The sequence below is a fragment of the Urocitellus parryii genome, chromosome 4 (assembly GCF_045843805.1).
Source record: "Urocitellus parryii isolate mUroPar1 chromosome 4, mUroPar1.hap1, whole genome shotgun sequence".
Taxonomy (NCBI): Eukaryota; Metazoa; Chordata; class Mammalia; order Rodentia; family Sciuridae; genus Urocitellus; species Urocitellus parryii.
Genome location: NC_135534.1, coordinates 8,853,680 through 8,873,743, shown reverse-complemented (window position 1 = coordinate 8,873,743; position 20,064 = coordinate 8,853,680). Strand labels below are relative to the sequence as shown.

Below are 20,064 nucleotides of genomic sequence, written 5' to 3'. Positions count from 1 at the left end.
AAGGGGGATAGAGATGAATAGAGAAAAGATGGGAGGGAAGGAGGAATGGAAATTGGGCGCCAGTGCATGGAGACTAAAACTGAGTGGGTAAATGAATAAGTGAATTCAGTTACGAAGCTCGAGTTAGCAGTTCAGGCCAAAATTATGAAGGCATGGTGGACAGGAGAGTGGAGAGATTTAGAAGTATGAATGGAGGGAGGAGTCAAGAATGTAGCATAGACTTCTCGCTTAAGTGATTGGGTAGCCCAACGTGTCACAGGGATAGCCCTCTCGGCGTGGGGGAATAACCAAAAGAACGCCCCTCTGCCCCGCCCGTCGGTGGTAGAGCGTCATCGATTGGCTATTTCGAGGAACGCGCCAAAAACTGCCAGGGACTGTAGGGAGGTGTATCCTCGCGTCACTTCCGAGATACTTCCGGGTCACCGTTTCCGGACCTTTTCAGTTCCGGAACTTCCTGCTGGCGCAGCCATTTTGACTTCCTGACCTTGGACTCCTGCTGCAGGTTGTCTGTAGTCTCATCCGTGTGGTCATGTCTGTCCTGACGCCGCTGCTGCTGAGGGGCCTGACAGGCCCGGCCCGGCGGCTTCTCGTGCCGCGCGCCCAGGTCCATTCCAAGCCGCCGCGGGAGCAGCTCGGGACCATGGTGAGGAGAGGGCTGGGAAGGGCGCAGGAGGCGCCGCGGGCCCCGCTGTGGGTTCGGGGCCTGCCGGTTCCTGCGCGCGGGACCCCGGGCGGCCCTGAAAGTGTCCTGCACCTCGCAGCCCGCAGCGTAGCAAGAAGCTGCTGTGCTGGTTGGGCCTGTCTGAAGGGCGCAAACGCGGGGACACTGCCCGGGTGCTCATCAGCATGGAGTCTTTCCCAAAGCCCTAGGATCTTGGGTCCGACCCTGTCAGTCCCAGCCCTGTCGCTGACTCGTTGTGCAGCTTCGAGCAAACTTCCTTAGTCCTCTCAGCCTGTTACTGTGCATTCGTTCGGGAGGACTGTCAGCGGTATGGCTGTTACCGCCATTAAATATTAGTTGCTGGGGAGAGAGGCAAGCAGGTCTTTGGGTTTCCAGAAATGTAGGATCGTTTAACTCTTGATGACAGCTTCCACCTGTTTGGAGCTTTTGTACATCTGCTATAGTAGCAGAACTTGGACCTGGATTTAAGTCTTCAGAACCCAGGTTTGTGGACCTTGGGTTAGGAAAAGCAGAGAGCACTGCACCTCAGAAAATAATGATAATCAAGGCATGCGTTTAGCCCTAGCTACTGGAGAGGCTGAAGCAGAAGGGGTGATTAATTGGGCAATGTAGTGAAACCCTGCTCAAAAAAGGGGAAAAATTTTGACTGGGGGTGTAACTCAGTGGTAGAGGATGTGTTTTGCATGGTGGGCCCTTGGGTTGATTTCTAGCACCTCAGAAACAAAAACAGTGATAGTCACTGGGACTGTCATTTGTTGAGTGCCTGCTGTGTGTTAGGCACCCTAAAACTCCTGTACTGGTTTCATTCATGCTTTCTAGTGACCCTGAAAAGAATAAATGATTGTCTCCATTTCTTGATTGAGGTACCAGAAACATAGGAGCAGGGTGTTGACTTGTCAGAAGTCACACTTTAACTGGCAAGGAGGGGATTTGAATTCAAGACTGACTCCAAATTATTCCGATCTTAACTGCTATGGAGAAGATGGTAGTAGCTGTATCTGGTATAGTAGCATATTACAGTATGCCTGTAATCCCAGCTACTCTGGAGGCTGGGTCAGGAGGATCACCCATTTCAATTTTGAGGCCAGACTCTACAATTTAGCAAGATCCTGTCTAAAAAATAAAAAAGACTGGGGATGTAGCTCAGTGCAGGGTACTTGCCTACTTGCCTAGCATGTACACACCCCAGGGTTTGATCCCTAGCATTGGAGACAAAAAAATAAGTCACTTATCCTTAATCTCAGAGACCCTGACAGGTCTTGGGTTTCCAGAAATGTAGTATCCTATAGTCCTAGAGAGGTGGATGGGAAGAGTTGTTTTTTTTCCCCTTGTTCTCAATACTGGGGATTCAACCCATGGGCTCCCTACCACTGAGATACATCACCAGCACCCCCCACCCCTCTTTTTTTTTTTTTTTTAAAGACATGGCCTCCAACTTGTGACCCTCCTGCTCAGCTTCCCTAGTATCTGGGATCACAGATGTGCGTTACCATCCCAGGTTAAGGGAGGGTTTTTTTTGGGGGGGGGAGGCTACTGGGGATTGAACTCAGGGACACTCAACCCCTGAGCCACATCTCCAGCCCTATTTTGTATTTTATTTAGAGACAGGGTCTCACTGAGTTGCTTAGCACCTTGCTTTTGCCAGAGCCAGCACTGAACTCTCGATCCTCTTGCCTCAGCCTCCCAAGCCGCTGGAAGGGAGGAGTTTTAAGACACGGAAGATGCAGTTGTAGAATTAACCAAGTTCCCAGGTCCAGCAGACCAGCTTGAAAACAGGTTTAACTCCTCATGTTTGTCCCCTTCTGACTTATCATTGGGTGATAGATACTCCCTGGGTTCTAACACAGGCTGCTGCTCTTTCCAGTCCTTTGTCCCCATAGCTGTAATTGACTCCTTACATGAAGGCTTAGAGTAGCTTGGGTCTATGACATCCTCTTTCCTGAGGCATGGGTTCCCTCCCTTCCCTGATGAACCCAGAGCCCTACTGTGCTAAGCACCTGCTCTACCATGTGGGAAGGTTGGATCTCCTACCTGCCTCTGAGTCTTGGCTCCCTGAGGAGGCTGGCCACTGTCAGCACTGCTGGGACTTCAGAGTGCCTGGGGGGATCTTTACCCTTGGGGTCCTTCTTTTCTTGTGCTCTGTGTAGGATATCACCATTGGGCTCACCTCCTGCTTCCTGTGTTTCCTCCTGCCGGCCGGCTGGGTCCTGTCACACCTGGAGAGCTACAAGAAACGGGAGTGAAGGGGTCTGATCTCTCCCTCGCCCTGTGACCTGACCACCCCTGCCAGCCCATCCTGATCATGTCTGCATTCCTGGCTGGCTTCTCCTGGATCATATCGTTCAATTCCAGTCACCTCTTCTGTAATCATGATTTCTCAGTATTTCCATGGTGACATCTGGGACCACTATATTGGCCCTGCCTGGTGGGGTTCCCCTTGTAACAATAAAATCTATTTAAACCTTGCTTCAGAAACTCATAGTGCCTTCTGCTTGGGCTCCTGCCTCCACTCTTGAGCTGAAGATGGTGCTGGGTGGGCACGGAGAGCAATGCCTGGCTGGCCACAGGTTCGGCACAGCTGACTGCCCCATGGTAACTTGTGTGTGCTTTGACCTAACTCCTTGTGTGCTTCTCTGCATTTATTTATGTATTTATCTATCTAACTACCTATCTATTTGCTTATTAATTAGATAATTACTAGGTATTGGACCCAGGAGTGCTTCACCACTAAGCTACATCCCACCCTTATTTTTATTTTTAAGATAGTTTCTCTTTAAGTTGCCCAGCTTCCTCAGCTGCCCACAAAACAGGGGTTACAGGCAGGCACCACCACTGGATCGATCCCTGCATTTAAGTTCTGCCTTCTTGTGAAAACAAACTGTGTTATCATTGAGTGGTCCTTCTTTTTTTTATTTTCAATGTATTTTTTTAGTTATAGGTGGACACAGTATCTTTATTTTATATTTATATGGTGCTGAGGATCGAACCCAGTGCCTCATGCATTCCAGGTGAGCACTCTACCTCTGAGCCACAATCCCAGCCTGAGTGGTCCTTCTTGCTCATCCCCTCCACCTCCCTTTGCTGTGTTAAACCCAGTGGCTGCCTGTGTGTGTCTGTCCCTTTGGGCTGCTTTGCAGGTGGTGGGTGTACTGGAGATTGAACTCATGGACACTCCACCACTGAGCCACATCCCCGGCCCTATTTCGTACTTTATTTAGAGACAGTCTCACTGAGTTGCTTAGCACCTTGCTTTTGCTCTGGTTGGCTTTGAACTCATCATCCTCCTGCCTCAGCCTCCCGAGCTGCTGGGATTACAAGTGTGTGCCACCATAGCCCGCTTAGTGGTTCATTTCTTAGGTTCTTATTGCCCTTTCTTGGTGGAGGGTGAGGCGTTTGGCAGGTTTTGTTTTGTTGTTTTGTTTTTGCAGTGCTGGGGATGGAACCCAGGGCCTCACCCATGCAGGCATGCTCTCCACTGAGCTACATCCCCAGCCCTTGTGTTTTTTTTATGTCAACTCAGGGCCCTTTTCCTTTTAACACTCTAAATGCTTATTGACTGGCCTTCCTTGTTGACTCTGCTGATTTTTGTTTCTCTATCCCTGACTTGCAGAATTTGCTGCTCCTCAGTGATTCTTTCCTGTGGTGTCTGGGGGTTCCTTAGCAGGGATGGTGCTTGTGAAATGTTGCATACTGCACTGGATTTTTACTTTTTTTAGTTGATAGACCTTTATTTTATTTATACATGGTGTTGAGAATCAAACCCAGTGCCTCACATATGCCAGGCAAGGGTGCTACTGCTGAGCCCCAGCCCCGGAATTTTTTTTGGCAGGTGGGTACTAGGGTTAAACTCAGGGACACTCGACCACTGAACTACATCCCCAGCCCTATTTTGCATTCTATTTAAAAACAGGGTCTCACTGAGTTGCTTAGCACCTCTTGCTGAGGCTGGCTTTGAACCCACAATCCTCCTGCTTCAGCTTCTTGAGCCACTGGGATTAAGTTTGCTACCACACCCAGCTGCCTTGGAATCTTGACTGCCAGTGTCCGGAAGGAACAGGACCTCTGCCAGGCATGGAGGACCACATGGCTTTACATCTCCTTTGCAGCTTCTCTGCAGGGATAATTCAGTTGATTACTGAACAAATGCAGGTTTAGTATTTATTCCCTGTGGAGCAGGGGCTGCCAGGACTCCTGGCACTGGAAGTGAGAGCTGATGATCCCTTTGCTCTAGGCCCTGTGTGTCAGAAATTCTCATCTTCCCAGTGCCACTTCTGCAGGGCTCTTGTTTTCTGGTTTATGTCAACGAAACTGCAGGTGAGCCTGCTCTACCACCCTTTTCTGTCCCTGTCCTTTCCATGTGGTGTCCAGGAGTGGCTGTGGGACACAGGGCATAGGTAATATAACAAGTTCAGCTCTGGCTTGTTTCTGCTTCCCTGAGGGTAGGAAGGTGCTCCCTGCCTCCTGGATATCTATTTCCTTCCACACAAACAGGTCTGAGGCCGAAGGGCAGGGCTTGGAGAGCCACGGAGTAGTCAGTTACCCAGGAATGCTGGGTCAAGGGCTAGGGGGGCTAGGTTGGGATATTGGCCAGGGGAGGGGGAACCCTCAGCTTGGATCTAAAGGGCTGCCTTGAGCCAGGCTGGAGTGCTGAGCTAGGGGCTCCCACCTGCCACCTACAGGTCTCTTAATGTCACTGTCCCTGGGTAGAGTGGCCTTTTAGCTGTTTCCTTCCACACACCATGTGTCACATTGGAAGTCTTTCCTATTCACATTAGCTCCTAGTAGGGTGGGAGCTGAGTGCCCACTGGCAGCTCCCTGACTTCCTAGGGGAGGTGCCCATCCCCCAGTGTAGGGGAGCTGAAGGGCCATTCTGACCAAGCCTCCACTCTCTGAGGAGAGGACTGCATGCTACCTGGCTTTAGGTTGGCCCAGGGTTGCTTTCCTCCAGCTGTCGCCAGATTATGCATTGGTCTCAGAGCCACAGGACACCACACACCAAGGAAGGGGCAAAAGAAGAGAGCCATCCTGAGTTTCTATGGTAACGCCACTACACTGCTAACGATCTGACTTAGGTGTCTCCTGCTTTTGTGTCCCTGGAACTCAAAAGGAGTAAGAACCAGATGCTGTGGTACATACCTGTAATCCCAGTGATTTGTGAGACTGAGTCAAGAGGATCCCACGTTTGAGGCCAGCCTCGGCAACTTGATAAGACCCTGCCTCAAACAATAAAGACCTGGGGGTACAGCTCAGTGGTAGGTCATCCCTGGGTTCAATCACTAGTACCCAAAAAGGAAAGAGGAGGAAGGTGGGTTATAGTTCCCTTGGTGGAACTATAACAGGGAGGACTCCATCCTAGGGGAACTCCTCCCACCCAAACTTCTTTTTTAAATTTTATTTTTGTAGTTATAGATGGACAGCATGCCTTTATTTATTTTAAAATGATGCTGAGGATCGAACCCAGTGCCTCACATGTGCTAGGCCAGCGCTCTGCCCCGGAGCCCCAGGCCTCCAAAGTTCTGTGTCTTGAGTCGCTGCCCACTGTTGGAAGCCAGTGGCTGTAGACAGGCCCTTCAGGCCCTGGTCTGGAAGGCCCATGATGAGCCTGTGTTCTCCCCTGGGCCAGCTCTACCAGCATATGTGGGCCAGGGGGTGAGTGATGATAGGTTTGAGGACAAGATGGAGGATTTAGAGGTCAGGTGACCTACTGTGCTTTAACCCTGTCCTCATTGGTCTTCTGTGGCCACCAGGCTGGAAATCTAGTCACTTTTCATTGATTTCTTATCCCCAACCAAAACAGGGGCCCCAGAGGAATACCTTATGGGGAAAGCAAGGCTTCATACTCTGAGTGGCATTTTGTGTCCCTGTCTGGATGTTTGCCTGGTGTGCACACTGTGAGAGGGAGACTGTGGTCACCATATAGTTGTCATGTCTGCAATCAGGGGCTGGGAGATGGGAGACTCAGGTGTGAGGCCTGGCACAGCCATTTACAGATAGATGACCTTGGACCTGTCATCTAGTCTCTCTGACCTTTAGTTTTCAGGACTGCAAAGTGAAGATGTGGCAGACAGAATAATGTCCCAGCTCTACTTCCTGGAATTGGTGAATAGGTTATCTTACATGGCAAATGTGATTTTGCTGCCAGCCTTAGTGGCCCACTCTTGTGATCCCAGGGACTCAGGAAGCTGAGGCAGGAGGATTACAAGTTTGAGACTGGCTTTAGTAATTAAGTGAAGGCCTAAGCAACTTGGTGAGACCCTGTCTCAAAATAAAAAATAAAAGGGGCTGGGGATGTAGTTCAGTAGTAAAGCGCCTTCAGGTTCACTCCCCAGTACCAAAAAAAGAAAAAAAAAAAAAGTGATTTTGGAGATGTGATTAAGGTTAAGGACCTTGATGGAGATTAACCCTGGATCATCTGAGTGGGCTCAAGGTGATCACCAGTCCTGACCTGCAAAAGATCCTGCCTGACCTTACTGGTTGGAGAATGAAGGAAGTGGCCTCTAAGAACTGGGAACAGCCCTCAGTTTACAGCCAGCAAGAATATGGGGACCTCAGTCCCACAGCTTCGAGGAACTGAATTCTGCCAACCTGCGGGTGTAAGTAGTAGATTCTTCTTTAGAGGTTCTAGACAGAACAGCTTCCCTGCCTCTTGATTTGAGTTTGGTGAAATTTAGACCAGAACTATAAGATAATAAACTTGTGTCATTGTAAGCCACTGAGTTTGTGGTGATTTCTTACGGCAGCGATGAGGAAAGTGATAAATCTGCCCTCTGAAGGATCTGGGCTGATTACCTTCAGGGATAGAAAATGGACTGAATGCTATGCATTCACAGGAAGACCCAAGAAGGAATATGGGGGTTTGAGTTGGGATTGGGAAGCTCTCCCTGTCACCTCTGACCCTTGGCTTGCTTTCTGCCTCAGGTGACCTGCATTCCACTCAGCTGCTGCACCTCAAATACGAACCCTGCTCAGCCCCATCATCTTGGCCACTGCAGTGGTGACAGTCTCCCTAGACCATGATTTTAGGACCAGCTGTCTGTGGGCCACTGTAGGTCCATCAGTGGCCATTCTCGGTCCTCTGGGGACCTGACTTCCAAGTCCCCTGGGGAAAGACTGCCCGTTCTTTGTCTTTGGTCAAGGTTCTTGGTTGTCTGTGGTTTCCTGTGAGGACTGTGGCTATCAAGGATGCACATGGCATCCCTACCTTGGTCTACTCAGCATGGCCCCTGTCCTGTAAGGTGGAAGGGGGTTGGGTGTCTCTGAGTGAGCTGTTCTGTACACTTTCTCTGTGGCTGAGGTTTCATAGTTCTTGGGTCCCAATGTGGAGCCTCCTCTCCCTGCATCTGACAGAATCCTGCGGACATGGATGTGGGGCTCATGGACTAATTCCAACCAGCAGCCTGAACAGCCATGGCCTTGTGCTGCCTATTTGGTTATAGGCCTTTGGCAGTCAGGGCCATGGCACATGACCATTTGTGGTGGCATATTGGGAGGCAGAGACAAACATCTGGGTCTTTTGCCAGGGACTCCTGGTATATCTGAGGTGGGTTTAAGATGCTTCAGGATAAAGGGTCAAAATCCCAAAGTGGTGAAATTAACGGGACAGATGGAATAGGAATAAGGGATCAGTTATTAACCACCAAATCAATGGGCATTGAAAAACCAGGTGTTGGAGCTGAGGATATGGCTTAGTGGTAGAGCGCTCGCCTAGCATGCATGAGGCACTTGGTTCAGTCCTCAGCACCACATAAAGATGTGTCCATCTAAAAAACTAAAAAACAAGTATTAAAAAGAAAGAAAGAAAAAGCCAGGTGCTGCCAGGTGTGGTGGCTCACAACTGTAATCCCAGCAGCTCAGGAGGCTGAGGCAGGAAGATCGTGAGTTCAAAGCCAGCCTCAGCAATTTAGCAAGGCACTAAGCAACTCAGTGAGACCTTGTCTCTAAATTAAATACAAAAAAGGGCTGGGGATGTGGCTCAGTGGTGGAGTGCCCCCGAGTTCAATCCCTGGTACAAAAAAAAAAAAAAAAAAGCCAGGTGCTGTGGCTGGGCCTGTGAGCCCAGCTAGTTGGGAGGCTGAGGCAGGAAGATTGAAAGTTTGAGGCCAGTGTCTGGGTAACACAGTGAGACCCTGCCAAGAAAGGAATAAAACAAAACAGAACAAATAACAGCTGGATAAAAATTGACCTGGAGGGGCTGAGGTTGTGGCTCAGTGGTAGAGCGCTTGCCTAGCATGTGTGAGGCACTGGATTGGATTCTCAGCACCACAGATAAATTAATAAATAAACAAAGGTCTATCAACATTTTTTTTTTAAATTGACTTCCTGGAGCTGGATTAAGAGTCAAAGCTTCCCTTTGGCCATGTCCTTCCCATTCTATCTGACAAAATGGGGAGAGTTGAACACTAGAAGGAAGAGAGCACCCACAATTTGCAGCCACTGTGCACCCTGAGGGTGCAGGTCTATTCTTGTAAGCCCATGGCATTTATCTGGTATTGGCAGCTGGGGCTTAACCAGCACTGAACCATACAGGGAGAGCAGATGTTCCCTGTCCTGATTGTTAGGCCTCCCCTCACCCCCACCATGGGCTGCCTAGTCCAGGAAAGGGAGGTTGGTTTCAAGATTTTTACAAAGCTCGCCTGCTGTGGTGGTGTATACCTATAATTCCAGCTACTTTGGAGGATTCCAAGGTCAAGGCCAGCTTAGCGAGACTCTGTGTCAGAATAAAAATTTAAAAAGGGCTGGGTATGTAGCTCAGTGATAGAGCACTTGCCTAGCATATGCAAGACCCTTGGTTCAATCTCCAGTAACACACACACACCCACAAATTGAATAGAAATCAGGTCTTTGTCATAGGCTGTCTTTGCCCATCACTTACTAATACACATTCTGTCCTACTCGCAGATCTCATTAACAGTTATGGATTTCATTGTTAAGTGGGGGGAAGGAATGAACAGTTTGATAGTTACAGGGTCCAAATATGGTGGACCTTTTGTTTTCTCAAATTTGGAAGCAACCCAAAGACCCAATGACTCAATAAATGGTCATTTGTAATGGTGCTGGGCTACAGATTTGGTATTTGTAGTTATTGCTGTGAAAAAGCCAATATTGGACTGTGTAGGAAACCCAGGCAGCAGCTGCACCTGCTCCAGTGCTGGCAGTAACTAATGATAACATTCGGGCCTATTCCATGCCTGTCCTTTCATGAACCAAGGGATCTGATGTGGCTCAGGCATAGCTTTCTTGAGAGCTAAAGGACCACTGACATAAAAAGGGCCCTCCACTGTGAAGATGGGAACCAGAGCCCCAGACCAACCTCTTTTTTTAAAAAAAATATTTTTTTTGGTTTTCAATGGACCTTTATTTATTTATTTTTGTTTATATGCAGTGTTGAGACTCAAACCCAGTGCCTCACGCATGCTAGGCAAGCGCTTTATCACTGAGCCACAACTCCAGCCCCCACAGACTAATCTCTTAACAGCATCATTGGAATCCATGACTTTGCCATTTAAATTCTAATTTAATAGTAATTTTTAAAAATTTTTAAATAGTTCACAGGCAATTTTAAGAAAATGTGCAAAAGGATCCTGTGTACTGTTTACCTGGTTCTCCCCCACTGGTAGATAACATTAGAAAACTATGATAAAGCACACCCCCGGACATTGACCTTGACACAAAGTATGACACAGGTTCCTTTCCCTTTTGCAGACACATGCATTCCTCCATACCCCCTTGCAACCATTGTTTTCCTTTTCTCTTAGGTCCTTGGTTTGTTTTATTTATTTTATTTTATTTTGCATTGCTAGGAAAGTGCTCCACCATTAAGCCACATCCCCAGTCTAACTTCTTGCTTTCACTTATTTTTTGCGATACTGGGAATTGAACCCAGGGGGCCCTCTACCACCGAACTGTATTCCCAGCCCTTTTTAAATTTTGAGACAGGACCTGGTTAAGTTGCTGAGGCTGGCCTCAAACTTGTGATCCTCCTGCTTCAGCATCCCAAATAACTGGAATTACAGACGCTGGAATAACTTCTTGCTTTTAAAATGACCCTGCTTTCTCCCAACCAGGATACGGAGATCAAAGTTAGGTTCCAGGCTTTTGCCTTGACACCAAAGAGATGTTCTCTCTGTCGGAAGCAGGTCACCACGGCCGACTAAAGTACAGGCTCGGTGGGGAGGGGCAAGGTGCCACGAGGCCGGGGCCAAGGGGCGTCACGATGTTGGCACCACTTCCTGTCTCCTCGTTGGATGCTCCGCACTGCAGCTACAATCGCAGAAGCCCACAGCAGGAATCTTGCTTTCGGTGATTTTAATTTCATTGTCCTACTTATCTCAACTCAATCCGAGTTTCGAACTCCAGAAACAGAAAACAGAGTTGGCTCCAGAAAGCTCTTATCACCCCTGGGACCTTTAGGAAGCTGGGAATTTGGAACCAAGCAAGTGTGCAGGGTGGAGGCGCGGGCGGGGCGGACCCGACTCCCACAGGGACCTCGGCCCGCACGCCTGAAGCCGCTAGAGCCCTGGACGCCATCGGTTGACAACCGCAGCGAGGAGCTCGTTGCTAGGGGCGTTGCCGAGGAGGGGCCACGAGGAGGGGCCCACTTCCGGGGGGAGGACAACTGGTAACCCGGAAGCGGTCGGCAGTGCGGCGCTGTTTAAAGATGGCGGCGGAGGAGCCTCAGCAGCAGAAGCAGGAGCCGCTGGGCAGCGACTCCGAAGGTACACACCGAGGGAGGGATGTCCATCACGGGCTAGCCGAGGGCGAGGCCCTGCCGACTGTTCCCAAGGAGGTCGAGGAAGCAAGGCGGCCGGGGGCGAAGCGCGCGGACGGCCCCTTCCTCCGCCTCCGCTGCCTCCCCTCCCCCTCACAATGGAAGAAGCCGACGCCGCGACCCCCGGCCGGGCGGGGCCGACCGAGGCCCGCGGCTCTTTTCCCTCGCGCACGCCTGGGGCGGGGCCTGCGCCGTCCCGCCCTCCGCCCAGCCCCTCGGCTCCCGGCACCGACTCCCGGGCCTGAGCCTCTGGGCCCCGAGCCTCTATGCCCTGGTCTTGGCAGTCTGCTCGAGGCCTAGGTCGGGGCCGAGTCTTCTGTCCTCTCTAGAGCAGCCCGCGTCTGGAGGCTCGTAGTGACGCGGGGCTGCAGACCACGAAGGACCAGGCTGGCCGTGCAGGCTGGCGCGGGGCTGCGAGTGTCTGCCCCTGGGGCTTCGGGCAGCTTTCTCCCTAGAGCCCCCTCTCTGGCCTTTCGGACTTCTTCTGCCTGCGTAGGCATTGTTTTCGTAGACCCTGAAGGATTTAGAACTTTCCAAAAACAGCCACACCCTCTCCTTTTCTACCCAGAAGTTGGGCCCTTGTGGCCGAGTAGGTCACAAGGGTGTGTGGGGGACAGCTCTGCTCTGGGGCATGGGCCTGGCCCAGCTAAGAACCTGGGATGAGCTGGTCCAAAAGGATTGACCTTAAATGTCATTCAGCGCATACTCAAACCCCACTCCACCTGCACACTTGAGGAACTGAGAACTGGCAAACCCAGGCCCCCAGAAGGGCTTTGTTCAGGATCACCTATAGTCACATATATGTATAGATCACATAAGGCAGAGTCAAAACTAGAATTTGGGTCTCCTGGCCCCTTCCCAACGGCTACTTAGAGTGGGGTCCCCATAGTAGACCTGTTCAACCCTTGGATGACTCCACAGTACTCTTAGGTACCACCTGCTATGGTGAATACCATAATATTATATTTGGAGGAAGGTGGTAGTGTTAGCCCTATTTCATGGGTGAGTAAAGGGCTCAGTAGTGAACTGGTAGAGGAGAAATGTTGTGAACAGCTTAGACTAGAATCATAAATATGGATTTGACCACAGCTTTTTACTATTGGGCAGATTATTCACCTTTGCACAGTTGTTTTGTTATTTGTAAAATGGGCACCCTTAAGGATACCTAGGCTAGCAGGAAGAGGAAGAGTGTGATAGGTAAAGAGCAGGCTCACAGAAAGCTCCCATCTAGCTCAGGACTCCACCTCCTCATCTTACTTTCCCCAAGAGGCCTCTCCACGCCAGAGCACTCCCGGTCTGCTGGGAAGTGATGTTAGAAAGCAGGGAGGAAGCTAGAATCATCAGGAAGAGTGAATCTTGTGGGGAATGATTACTTTTCTCCCTTATTTTTATTCTAATTCTTTGGCAGTGCTGGGGATTGGATCCAGGACCTCACACATGCTAGGCAAATGCAAGCTCTATGCTCCCATCTTTTTTTTTTTTTTTTTTTTTTTTGAGATAGGGTCTCATTATTTTGGCCAGGCTGGTCTCAAATTCCTGGGCTCAAGTGATCCTCCTGCTTCAGCCTCCCCAGTAGCTGGAACCAAAGGTGTGTCCTATCATGCCTGGCTATCCTCTCAATTTAAAGACGAGGAAATGAAAGCCCAGAAGGGGAAGGACATTGCCAAGATTACACAGTGGGGTGGAGCAGGGCGTAAGACACTTGCTTCCAGATTTTAAACCTGCTTCTCTGCTCCTGGGCTGTGCTTGTTCCTGGCCCAGCAACCTGCAGCAGAGATACCAGGACCTATAGTAATCCTTTTTTTTTTTCTTCCCCTTTTCTAGGCGTTAACTGCCTGGCCTATGATGAAGCCATCATGGCGCAACAGGACCGAATTCAGCAAGAGGTGAGGGGCTAACGAGGGTGGGAGGGATGGCTGGTGACCCCATCATGTGGATGAATAGACTAGGCCTGAGGTCTGTTATCTATCTGTACTTCAGAATCCCATTCCTTTCTAAGCTGTGCTGGATGCTTTTATGGGGTTACTGTACCACTGGGTTATCAGCCTAGCTCCCCTTTTGTAGATGTTCTGGTTGTTAGGCGTGGGTCACTGCATCTCCATGCCACAGCATGATGGGTTCCTGCCTTCTGCAGATTGCTGTGCAGAACCCTCTGGTGTCGGAGCGGCTGGAGCTCTCCGTCCTGTACAAGGAGTATGCTGAGGATGACAACATCTACCAACAGAAGATCAAGGTGGGAGCCTGGCTGGAGGGGGCAGGAGGGTGCCTGCTTCAGTCATGCTCCTTGCTCAACCTGGTCTCTGAGAGGATAGGGTATTGAGGAACACCTGTCAGTGCTAGTGTGTGCATGCTCTGGACTCAAAAAGATATCTCTTCAAATCCACACTGCCACTTGGCAGCTATCTCCTTGGCAGGTCCTCCATATCTTTGTACATGACTATCTTCATTTGTAAAATAGGGACAGTGAGGGCTGACAAAGTGCTTGCCTTGCACGCACAAAGCTGTGGGTTCCATCCCCAGTTCCAAAAAAGAAAAGGAAAAAAAAATAGTGTGATAGTGAAAGCATCTACTTGTAGGGTGGTTTTGAGGTAGAGGGAGGTGTTGCTCTGTGGGGCCAAGTACAGGCTGGGCAGGAGCCAGCCATCTTCATGCCTACTGAGGGGCTGACCAGGCTGGTGCTGAGCAGGGCAGGAGGGCTGCATAGGGATGTGCCCCACTGCCCACCTCCTGGACATTTGTGGAGAGTGGGCAGTGGTAGAGAAGCAGGGCCACAGGCTTCTACACAGGGCCCTGCAGCATCATTCAAAATAGGCAAGCTGCTTTACCACCCACCTTGGTTGAAGTGTGAGAGTGGGTGTGTAAACAGCATTTAGTAGGCTCAGCACAGAGTTAGTAAATGTTACTCTTCTCACGCTCTCCAAAGATCAGAGATGCTTAGACCCTTCCACCTGGAGAAGGCGCCTGCCAGAGGCCAGGCAGGTATGATTGAAGCTGGTGAACATTGAAGGCACCACGGTTCACAAGCTGCCAGACTGTGACAGGGAGTATTCGGACTGTCACTCCACTGTTGCCAGAGAAGCCAGAAATAATGAAATCTCCTGACTTCTAACAGTTGGCAGCTAATTCAGACTTTAAATCTGTGGGGCTGGGGTATTGCTCAGTGCTGGAGTATTTGCCTAGGATGTATATATATGTGAGGCCTTAGGTTATGTCCCTAGCACCAAAAAAAGTAGGTCAAATAACCTACCTGAGGGCCAGATCCATCTGTGTGTGGTCTGAGATCTGCTTATACATTTTGCTCAGGGTGTGGTAGCTTCCCCAAGAGGCCCGTGGGGAGATGCAGGCATTGCCTTAGGAGGCCAGTACACCTGGGTTCTTCTTGTGACCTCTGCACTCCATCTGTGTGGCCTTGGGCAATGCACTGAACTTGGAGCTTCAATTATTTGCTAATCTCTGGCTGGAGGGAGATTCTGATCAGATGCTGGTCAAGTCAGTGCTACTGCTCAGTGAGGCTGGGAAGCAGCAGGCTCCTCCTCTCCTATGTCGTGGGTGAGTGGAGTGCTGTCCCCATTTCCTGGCCTATCTGCCATACTAGGCCACTCTGGTAAGGACAGGATGGTCCTTGGATTCTTCCCACTGAGTCATTCAGCAAATGTTTTGAATGTCCAGAGCCAGCTATCCACAGGAATGCACCTTAATGTCCCATTCTGATACCCCATTCTGTGTGCTATGGCCAAGACCACCTTTTCTCCCTGGGCAGAGAGACAGGGTGGTAACAGAAGTGCCCATGTGGACCTGGGTGCAGACTTGGTTCCTCTGCAGAATGGGCCTGTGAGAGGAGTCTAGGATGATGATCATGAGCACTCAGCAGAGGGCTTGGCACTGTGTGTGCGTGCAGGCAGGGGGTGCTTCAAGGAGGCTTTTGCAGTAAAACCTGCAGCAGGCCAGAGTGCCTTAGACCCAGGTGGTCCGGGTAAGCAGTGACAATGGTTGGCTAGAGATGCAGTGAGGGAAGAACCTGAAGGTGGAGATAGGTGAGGGAGAAGTGAGCAGAGCCACAAGGTTGAAGTGATTGAAGTCGGGGGGCCTAGGTGAGGAGCAGGTTGGTGTGAGGTTGAGACAGACTTGTTGGTTGAATGCCAGTTAGACAATTCAGAGAGGTATTGGGGAGCTGGGCACAATGGCTCATGCCTGTAATCCCAATGACTTGGGAGGCTGAGGCAGGAGAATTGCAAGTTGGAGGCCAGCCTTGGCAACTTAGTGAGACCCTGTTCCAAAAATAAATAAATGAATGAATGAATGAGACAAAAAGGGCTGGGGACTGGGGTTGTGGCTCAGTGGTAGAGTGCATACCTAGCATGCATGAGGCACTGGGTTCAATCCTCAACACCATATAAAAATAAAAAGCACCCTGGTTCAATCCCCAGTACCAAAAAAAAAAAAAAAAGGGAGGGGGGAAGCAAGGGGCAGAAGTGGAGCTGGTGGGTAAAGATTGACATTTGGGACTGCTTGGATTGTCAACACTGATGTCACCCAGCAAATGTAAAGAGTTGAAAGGTGGAAGCCATCCCAGGGCATCACCAGGCATTCCTATGGCCCTTTTCTGGCAGGTGCCACGTGTGTCTTGAGGAAGGGCACTACAGGTTTGTTGGAAGCCCTGCCCTTCAGAGTGCAGAGGGATGAGGGGCGGCCTGCAGGGAGGAGAGGGTGCAGCGTCCCCCAGCCAGGTAGGGGAAGTGCCCATGTGGAGGGCATGGTGTGGGGGTAGTGCTGGGAGAGGCCAGTCTGGGGAGGGCCAGATTTGATCCTCCAAACTAGGAGGGCTTTTGTGACATTGGCTGGAGCAAAGTCCTCTCACAGAAAGGTGAGCTGCCTGAGCAGGGACAATGCTATGAGTAGTTTTGCTGCAGAGGAGCAAAGACAAGAGTGATGGCTGGAGAGCACTCTGAAGTCAAAAGAGATTTTGCCCCTTTTTTTTTTTTTTTTTTTTTGAAACAGCGATTGAACCCAGAGGTGCTCAACCATTGAGCCACATCCCCTGCCTGTTTTTTATTTTTAATTTCGAGTCAGGGTCTTGCTAAATTGCTTAGAGCCTGGCTGTATTGCTGAGGCTGGCCATGAACTTGTGATCCTCCTGTCTGGGATTACAGACATACATTTTAGTTTTGTTTTTGGTGCCAAGGATAGAACCTGGGGGTGGTTTAACCCCTGAGTCACATCTCCAGCCCATTTTATATTTTATTTAGAGATAGGGTCTTGCTAAGTTGCTTAGAGCCTCACTAAGTTGCTGAGACTGGCTTTGAACTTGTGATCCTCTTGCCTTAGCCTCTCGAGCTGTTGGGATTATAGGAGTGTGCCCCTGTTCTCAGCTTGAGATTTTTCTTTTTTAAAGCAAGACATAACTAGGTGTTTTCTGCTGATGGGTCTAAACTTGTTGGGAGAGATGATTTGATGCAGGAGGAGAGAGGACTTCCTGGAACAATGTCCTTGAGCACTAGAGAGGGAACAGGCTTGTGTGGAGTGGAGGGGCAGTTCAGGTAGCAGTTAGGACTGAGGGACAGATGGGAGAGATCAGGAGAGAAGGCAGTGGGTACGCTGTGGTGGCTGAGGAGGTTCTCAGTTTAAAAGTGACTGAGGTGGGAGGAGAGAGTACTAAAGCAGAGGAGCAAGGCCTGTTGGTTAGGAAGCGCTGGTAGCCACTGTGGTGGGGAAGTATAAGAGAAGTCTCTCTCCCTTTGGGGAGGAAAGTGGAAAAGTTGAATGGAAGCCAGTTGCCAAGGCTTGGGAGGCTGAGACAGGAGAATCAAGAGTTAAAAGCCAGCCTCAGCAATTTAGTGAGGCCCTAAGCAACTCAGCAAGACCCTGTCTCTAAATAAAATTCAAAAAAGGGCTGGGGATGTGACTCAGTGGTTGAGTGCCCCTGGATTCAATTCCCCGTTGCCAAAAAAAAAAGGCTGACTGGAGATGGTACCTGTGAGTAGGCAGGTAGAAGCTAGAAATAGACAAGGAAGGTTGTTTAAACCCCAGAGGACTGTGGAAAGGCTTAGGTGAGAAAACCGTTCTCAATTAGGCTGAGCTGGACTGTGCCGCGGGCCTTGGACACCTGGCTGGGGCGTGGTACTTGCCACTGTACCCCTGCCCTGATCTGCTTACCCTGAAGGTCTCTTGGATGAAAGACTGGAAAAGTTGCATTATCAAAGACAGATTCACTCTCCTGCATGTTAGTGTTTTAATTTTATCATCTGTGTGTGCCCGCATGTTGCTGGGGATGGAACCCAGGGCCTTGCATCTGCCAGGCAAGAGCTCTACCTCTGAGCCACACACAGTCCCTCTCCTTTTTTTTTATTTTTTTCCTTTCCTGGTGCTGGGGATCAAACCCAGGGTATCACAAATGCTAGGTAAGCATTGACCTTGTGCATTTTTATAAACAATGCTGTAGCCCAGCTGTGTGGCCTGGCCAGTGGCTGGCAGCAGTTTTGGCCACCCAGGCAGCTAGTTTGTACATAAGAGCACAGCTTCCTGAGTCACTGGGCAGTGATTCCCTTCATCCATTCTGCAGCCTGGAGTGGCTTCTTGGAGCTTAGTTGCCATCTGCTGTGTTGTGACCTTTGTTGGGGCCATTTCTTGGGCTAGCCCTAGTCTGGGCAAATGTTGAGGGGTCGGGGGGGGGGGGGGCTGCCTCTCTGCAGGACCTGCACAAAAAGTACTCATATATCCGGAAGACCAGGCCTGATGGCAACTGCTTCTATCGAGCTTTTGGATTCTCCCACTTGGAGGCACTGCTGGATGACAGCAAGGAATTGCAGCGGTGAGGAGGGTGGCGCGTGGGCACCAGAGGGCAAAGCTTGTGGGCACCTTCTTCCCTCCTGAGGGATAGGAGGACGGTTCCACCTTAGACCAGGTGGTTGGCTGGACTCCTGCTGGGGGCTTCCCTTTGAGCTGGGGTGAGGGTGGCCTGTCTGAGCCTGGACAGTGCGGCCTGGGCCCCTGATTTGCTGGCTGAGGAGCTCTTCCGCTCCTACCCACAGGTTCAAGGCTGTGTCTGCCAAGAGCAAAGAGGACTTGGTGTCACAGGGCTTCACTGAGTTCACAATTGAGGATTTCCACAATACGGTGAGCTCTGCACCTGTCTCAAGCTGAGCCAAGATGGAGGGTGGTTGGCCTGGTTGGGTGGGGTTGACCCCCTCCTCCCTCACCTTGCCCTTTTTCCCTCCATGGGGGCAGTTCATGGACCTGATCGAGCAGGTGGAGAAGCAGACCTCAGTAGCTGACCTCCTGGCCTCCTTCAACGACCAGAGCACCTCGGACTACCTTGTGGTCTACTTACGGCTGCTCACCTCAGGCTACCTGCAGCGGGAGAGCAAGTTCTTTGAGCACTTCATCGAGGGTGGGCGGACTGTCAAGGAGTTCTGTCAGCAGGTGCCAAGCCCCCTCCCACTGGGGACCATCCCTTGTCTGTTGCCCCAGGGTGGCAGGTGCCAAGGGGGTGGGAGTGCACTAGGGCCCACGGGTCCTGGGGAAGGGTGCTGGGAAGGGCCTGACCAGTACCTGTGCTGCAGGAGGTGGAGCCCATGTGCAAGGAGAGTGACCACATCCACATCATCGCGCTGGCGCAGGCCCTTAGCGTGTCCATCCAGGTGGAGTACATGGACCGTGGTGAGGGTGGCACCACCAACCCGCACGTCTTCCCTGAGGGCTCTGAGCCCAAGGTCTACCTTCTCTACCGGCCTGGACACTACGATATCCTCTACAAATAGGGCTGGCTGGCCTGCCACTGCCCTGCCTGCCTCCCCCTCTGCCAGGCCCTAGACATGTACAGAGGTTTTTTTTGTGGTTGTAAATGGTCATACTTCACTCCCTCCCTTTTCCTGTCACACAACCTTCCACGTTTTATTAAAGGGGATGCTGGTGGTAAGCTGCGTGTGTGCGTGTCCCTGCTGCTGCCTGCCCACTGGCTGCTGTGTGTCTGGCTGCCCCGCTTCCCTCAGGTGGGTCCCCCAGTTTTCTACCTGTCCAACCCCAAGCTTTCTCACCAGGAGCAGTTTTGAGGGGGCTAGGCCTCCTGGGGGACCCTCCTGGTTGCTTGGAATTGTGTGCTCTCTAAGGCCTCCCCCTTCCCCCTTCCGCTTCCACACTTCCAGTTGTGGATGTTTCTCTGGGAGTTGCCTAGGTCTCTGGCTTCCACCTTGTTGTCCTGGCCAGGGCCCCAGACCCCAGTCTTGTGCCCTCCACCAGGGATCTGCATGACTGGAGAGTCCTGGGCAGAGAGGGCTCATAGGATGAGACTGGCCCAGGCCAGGTGGCGGAGGGGGCACCGGCCTGCTGCGGGAGGAGTGGCCTTCAGTCCTCAGGTCTAGGCAGGGCTTGCCAGTTCCCCACTCTTCCCCGCCTCTAGGCCCCCTGCCTGCGCCTGCTTTGCACCCTCTTTGCTTGGGCCAGTGTCTGCATTGCCTGCCTTTTGCCTTCGCTTCTCTTCTTCACCCACCCCAGCACATGTGGGGTCTCAGCCCCAGGCTGTGAGCTCCTTGGGGGCAGGCCCTCAATAAATGTGAAGTGCTGCTGCCGCCTTCGCTGTCCAGCCCGTGCCTCCATCACCCGCCTGGCTCACCAAGAG

At 51.1% G+C, this 20,064-nt stretch overlaps 2 protein-coding genes across 2 annotated transcripts; both read left to right on the top strand.

Annotated features, from left to right (window-relative positions):
• The first annotated feature begins 444 nt into the window (after window positions 1-444).
• Window positions 445-3,148, top strand: Cox8a (cytochrome c oxidase subunit 8A). Its single transcript, XM_026414444.2, has 2 exons — window positions 445-643; window positions 2,830-3,148. Exons 1-2 carry the CDS (start codon window positions 530-532, stop codon window positions 2,923-2,925), a joined length of 210 nt encoding a protein of 69 aa, XP_026270229.1. The 5' UTR covers window positions 445-529; the 3' UTR covers window positions 2,926-3,148.
• Window positions 3,149-11,287: 8,139 nt separating this feature from the next.
• Otub1 (OTU deubiquitinase, ubiquitin aldehyde binding 1) lies at window positions 11,288-20,014 on the top strand. Its single transcript, XM_026414466.2, has 7 exons — window positions 11,288-11,397; window positions 13,275-13,336; window positions 13,585-13,683; window positions 18,140-18,258; window positions 18,479-18,563; window positions 18,675-18,869; window positions 19,010-20,014. The coding sequence occupies exons 1-7, from the start codon at window positions 11,340-11,342 to the stop codon at window positions 19,205-19,207; spliced, it is 816 nt and encodes a 271-aa protein (XP_026270251.1). The 5' UTR covers window positions 11,288-11,339; the 3' UTR covers window positions 19,208-20,014.
• Window positions 20,015-20,064: the final 50 nt, after the last annotated feature.

Excerpts from the sequence above, each read along its gene's own strand:
- Cox8a (XM_026414444.2), top strand. The coding sequence starts at position 530 with ATGTCTGTCCTGACGCCGCTGCTGCTGAGGGGCCTGACAGGCCCGGCC. Across the intron at positions 644-2,829 it reads GGGAGCAGCTCGGGACCATG|GATATCACCATTGGGCTCAC; the intron begins GTGAGGAGAGGG and ends TGCTCTGTGTAG.
- Otub1 (XM_026414466.2), top strand. The coding sequence starts at position 11,340 with ATGGCGGCGGAGGAGCCTCAGCAGCAGAAGCAGGAGCCGCTGGGCAGC. Across the intron at positions 18,259-18,478 it reads GACAGCAAGGAATTGCAGCG|GTTCAAGGCTGTGTCTGCCA; the intron begins GTGAGGAGGGTG and ends TCCTACCCACAG. Across the intron at positions 18,870-19,009 it reads TCAAGGAGTTCTGTCAGCAG|GAGGTGGAGCCCATGTGCAA; the intron begins GTGCCAAGCCCC and ends CCTGTGCTGCAG.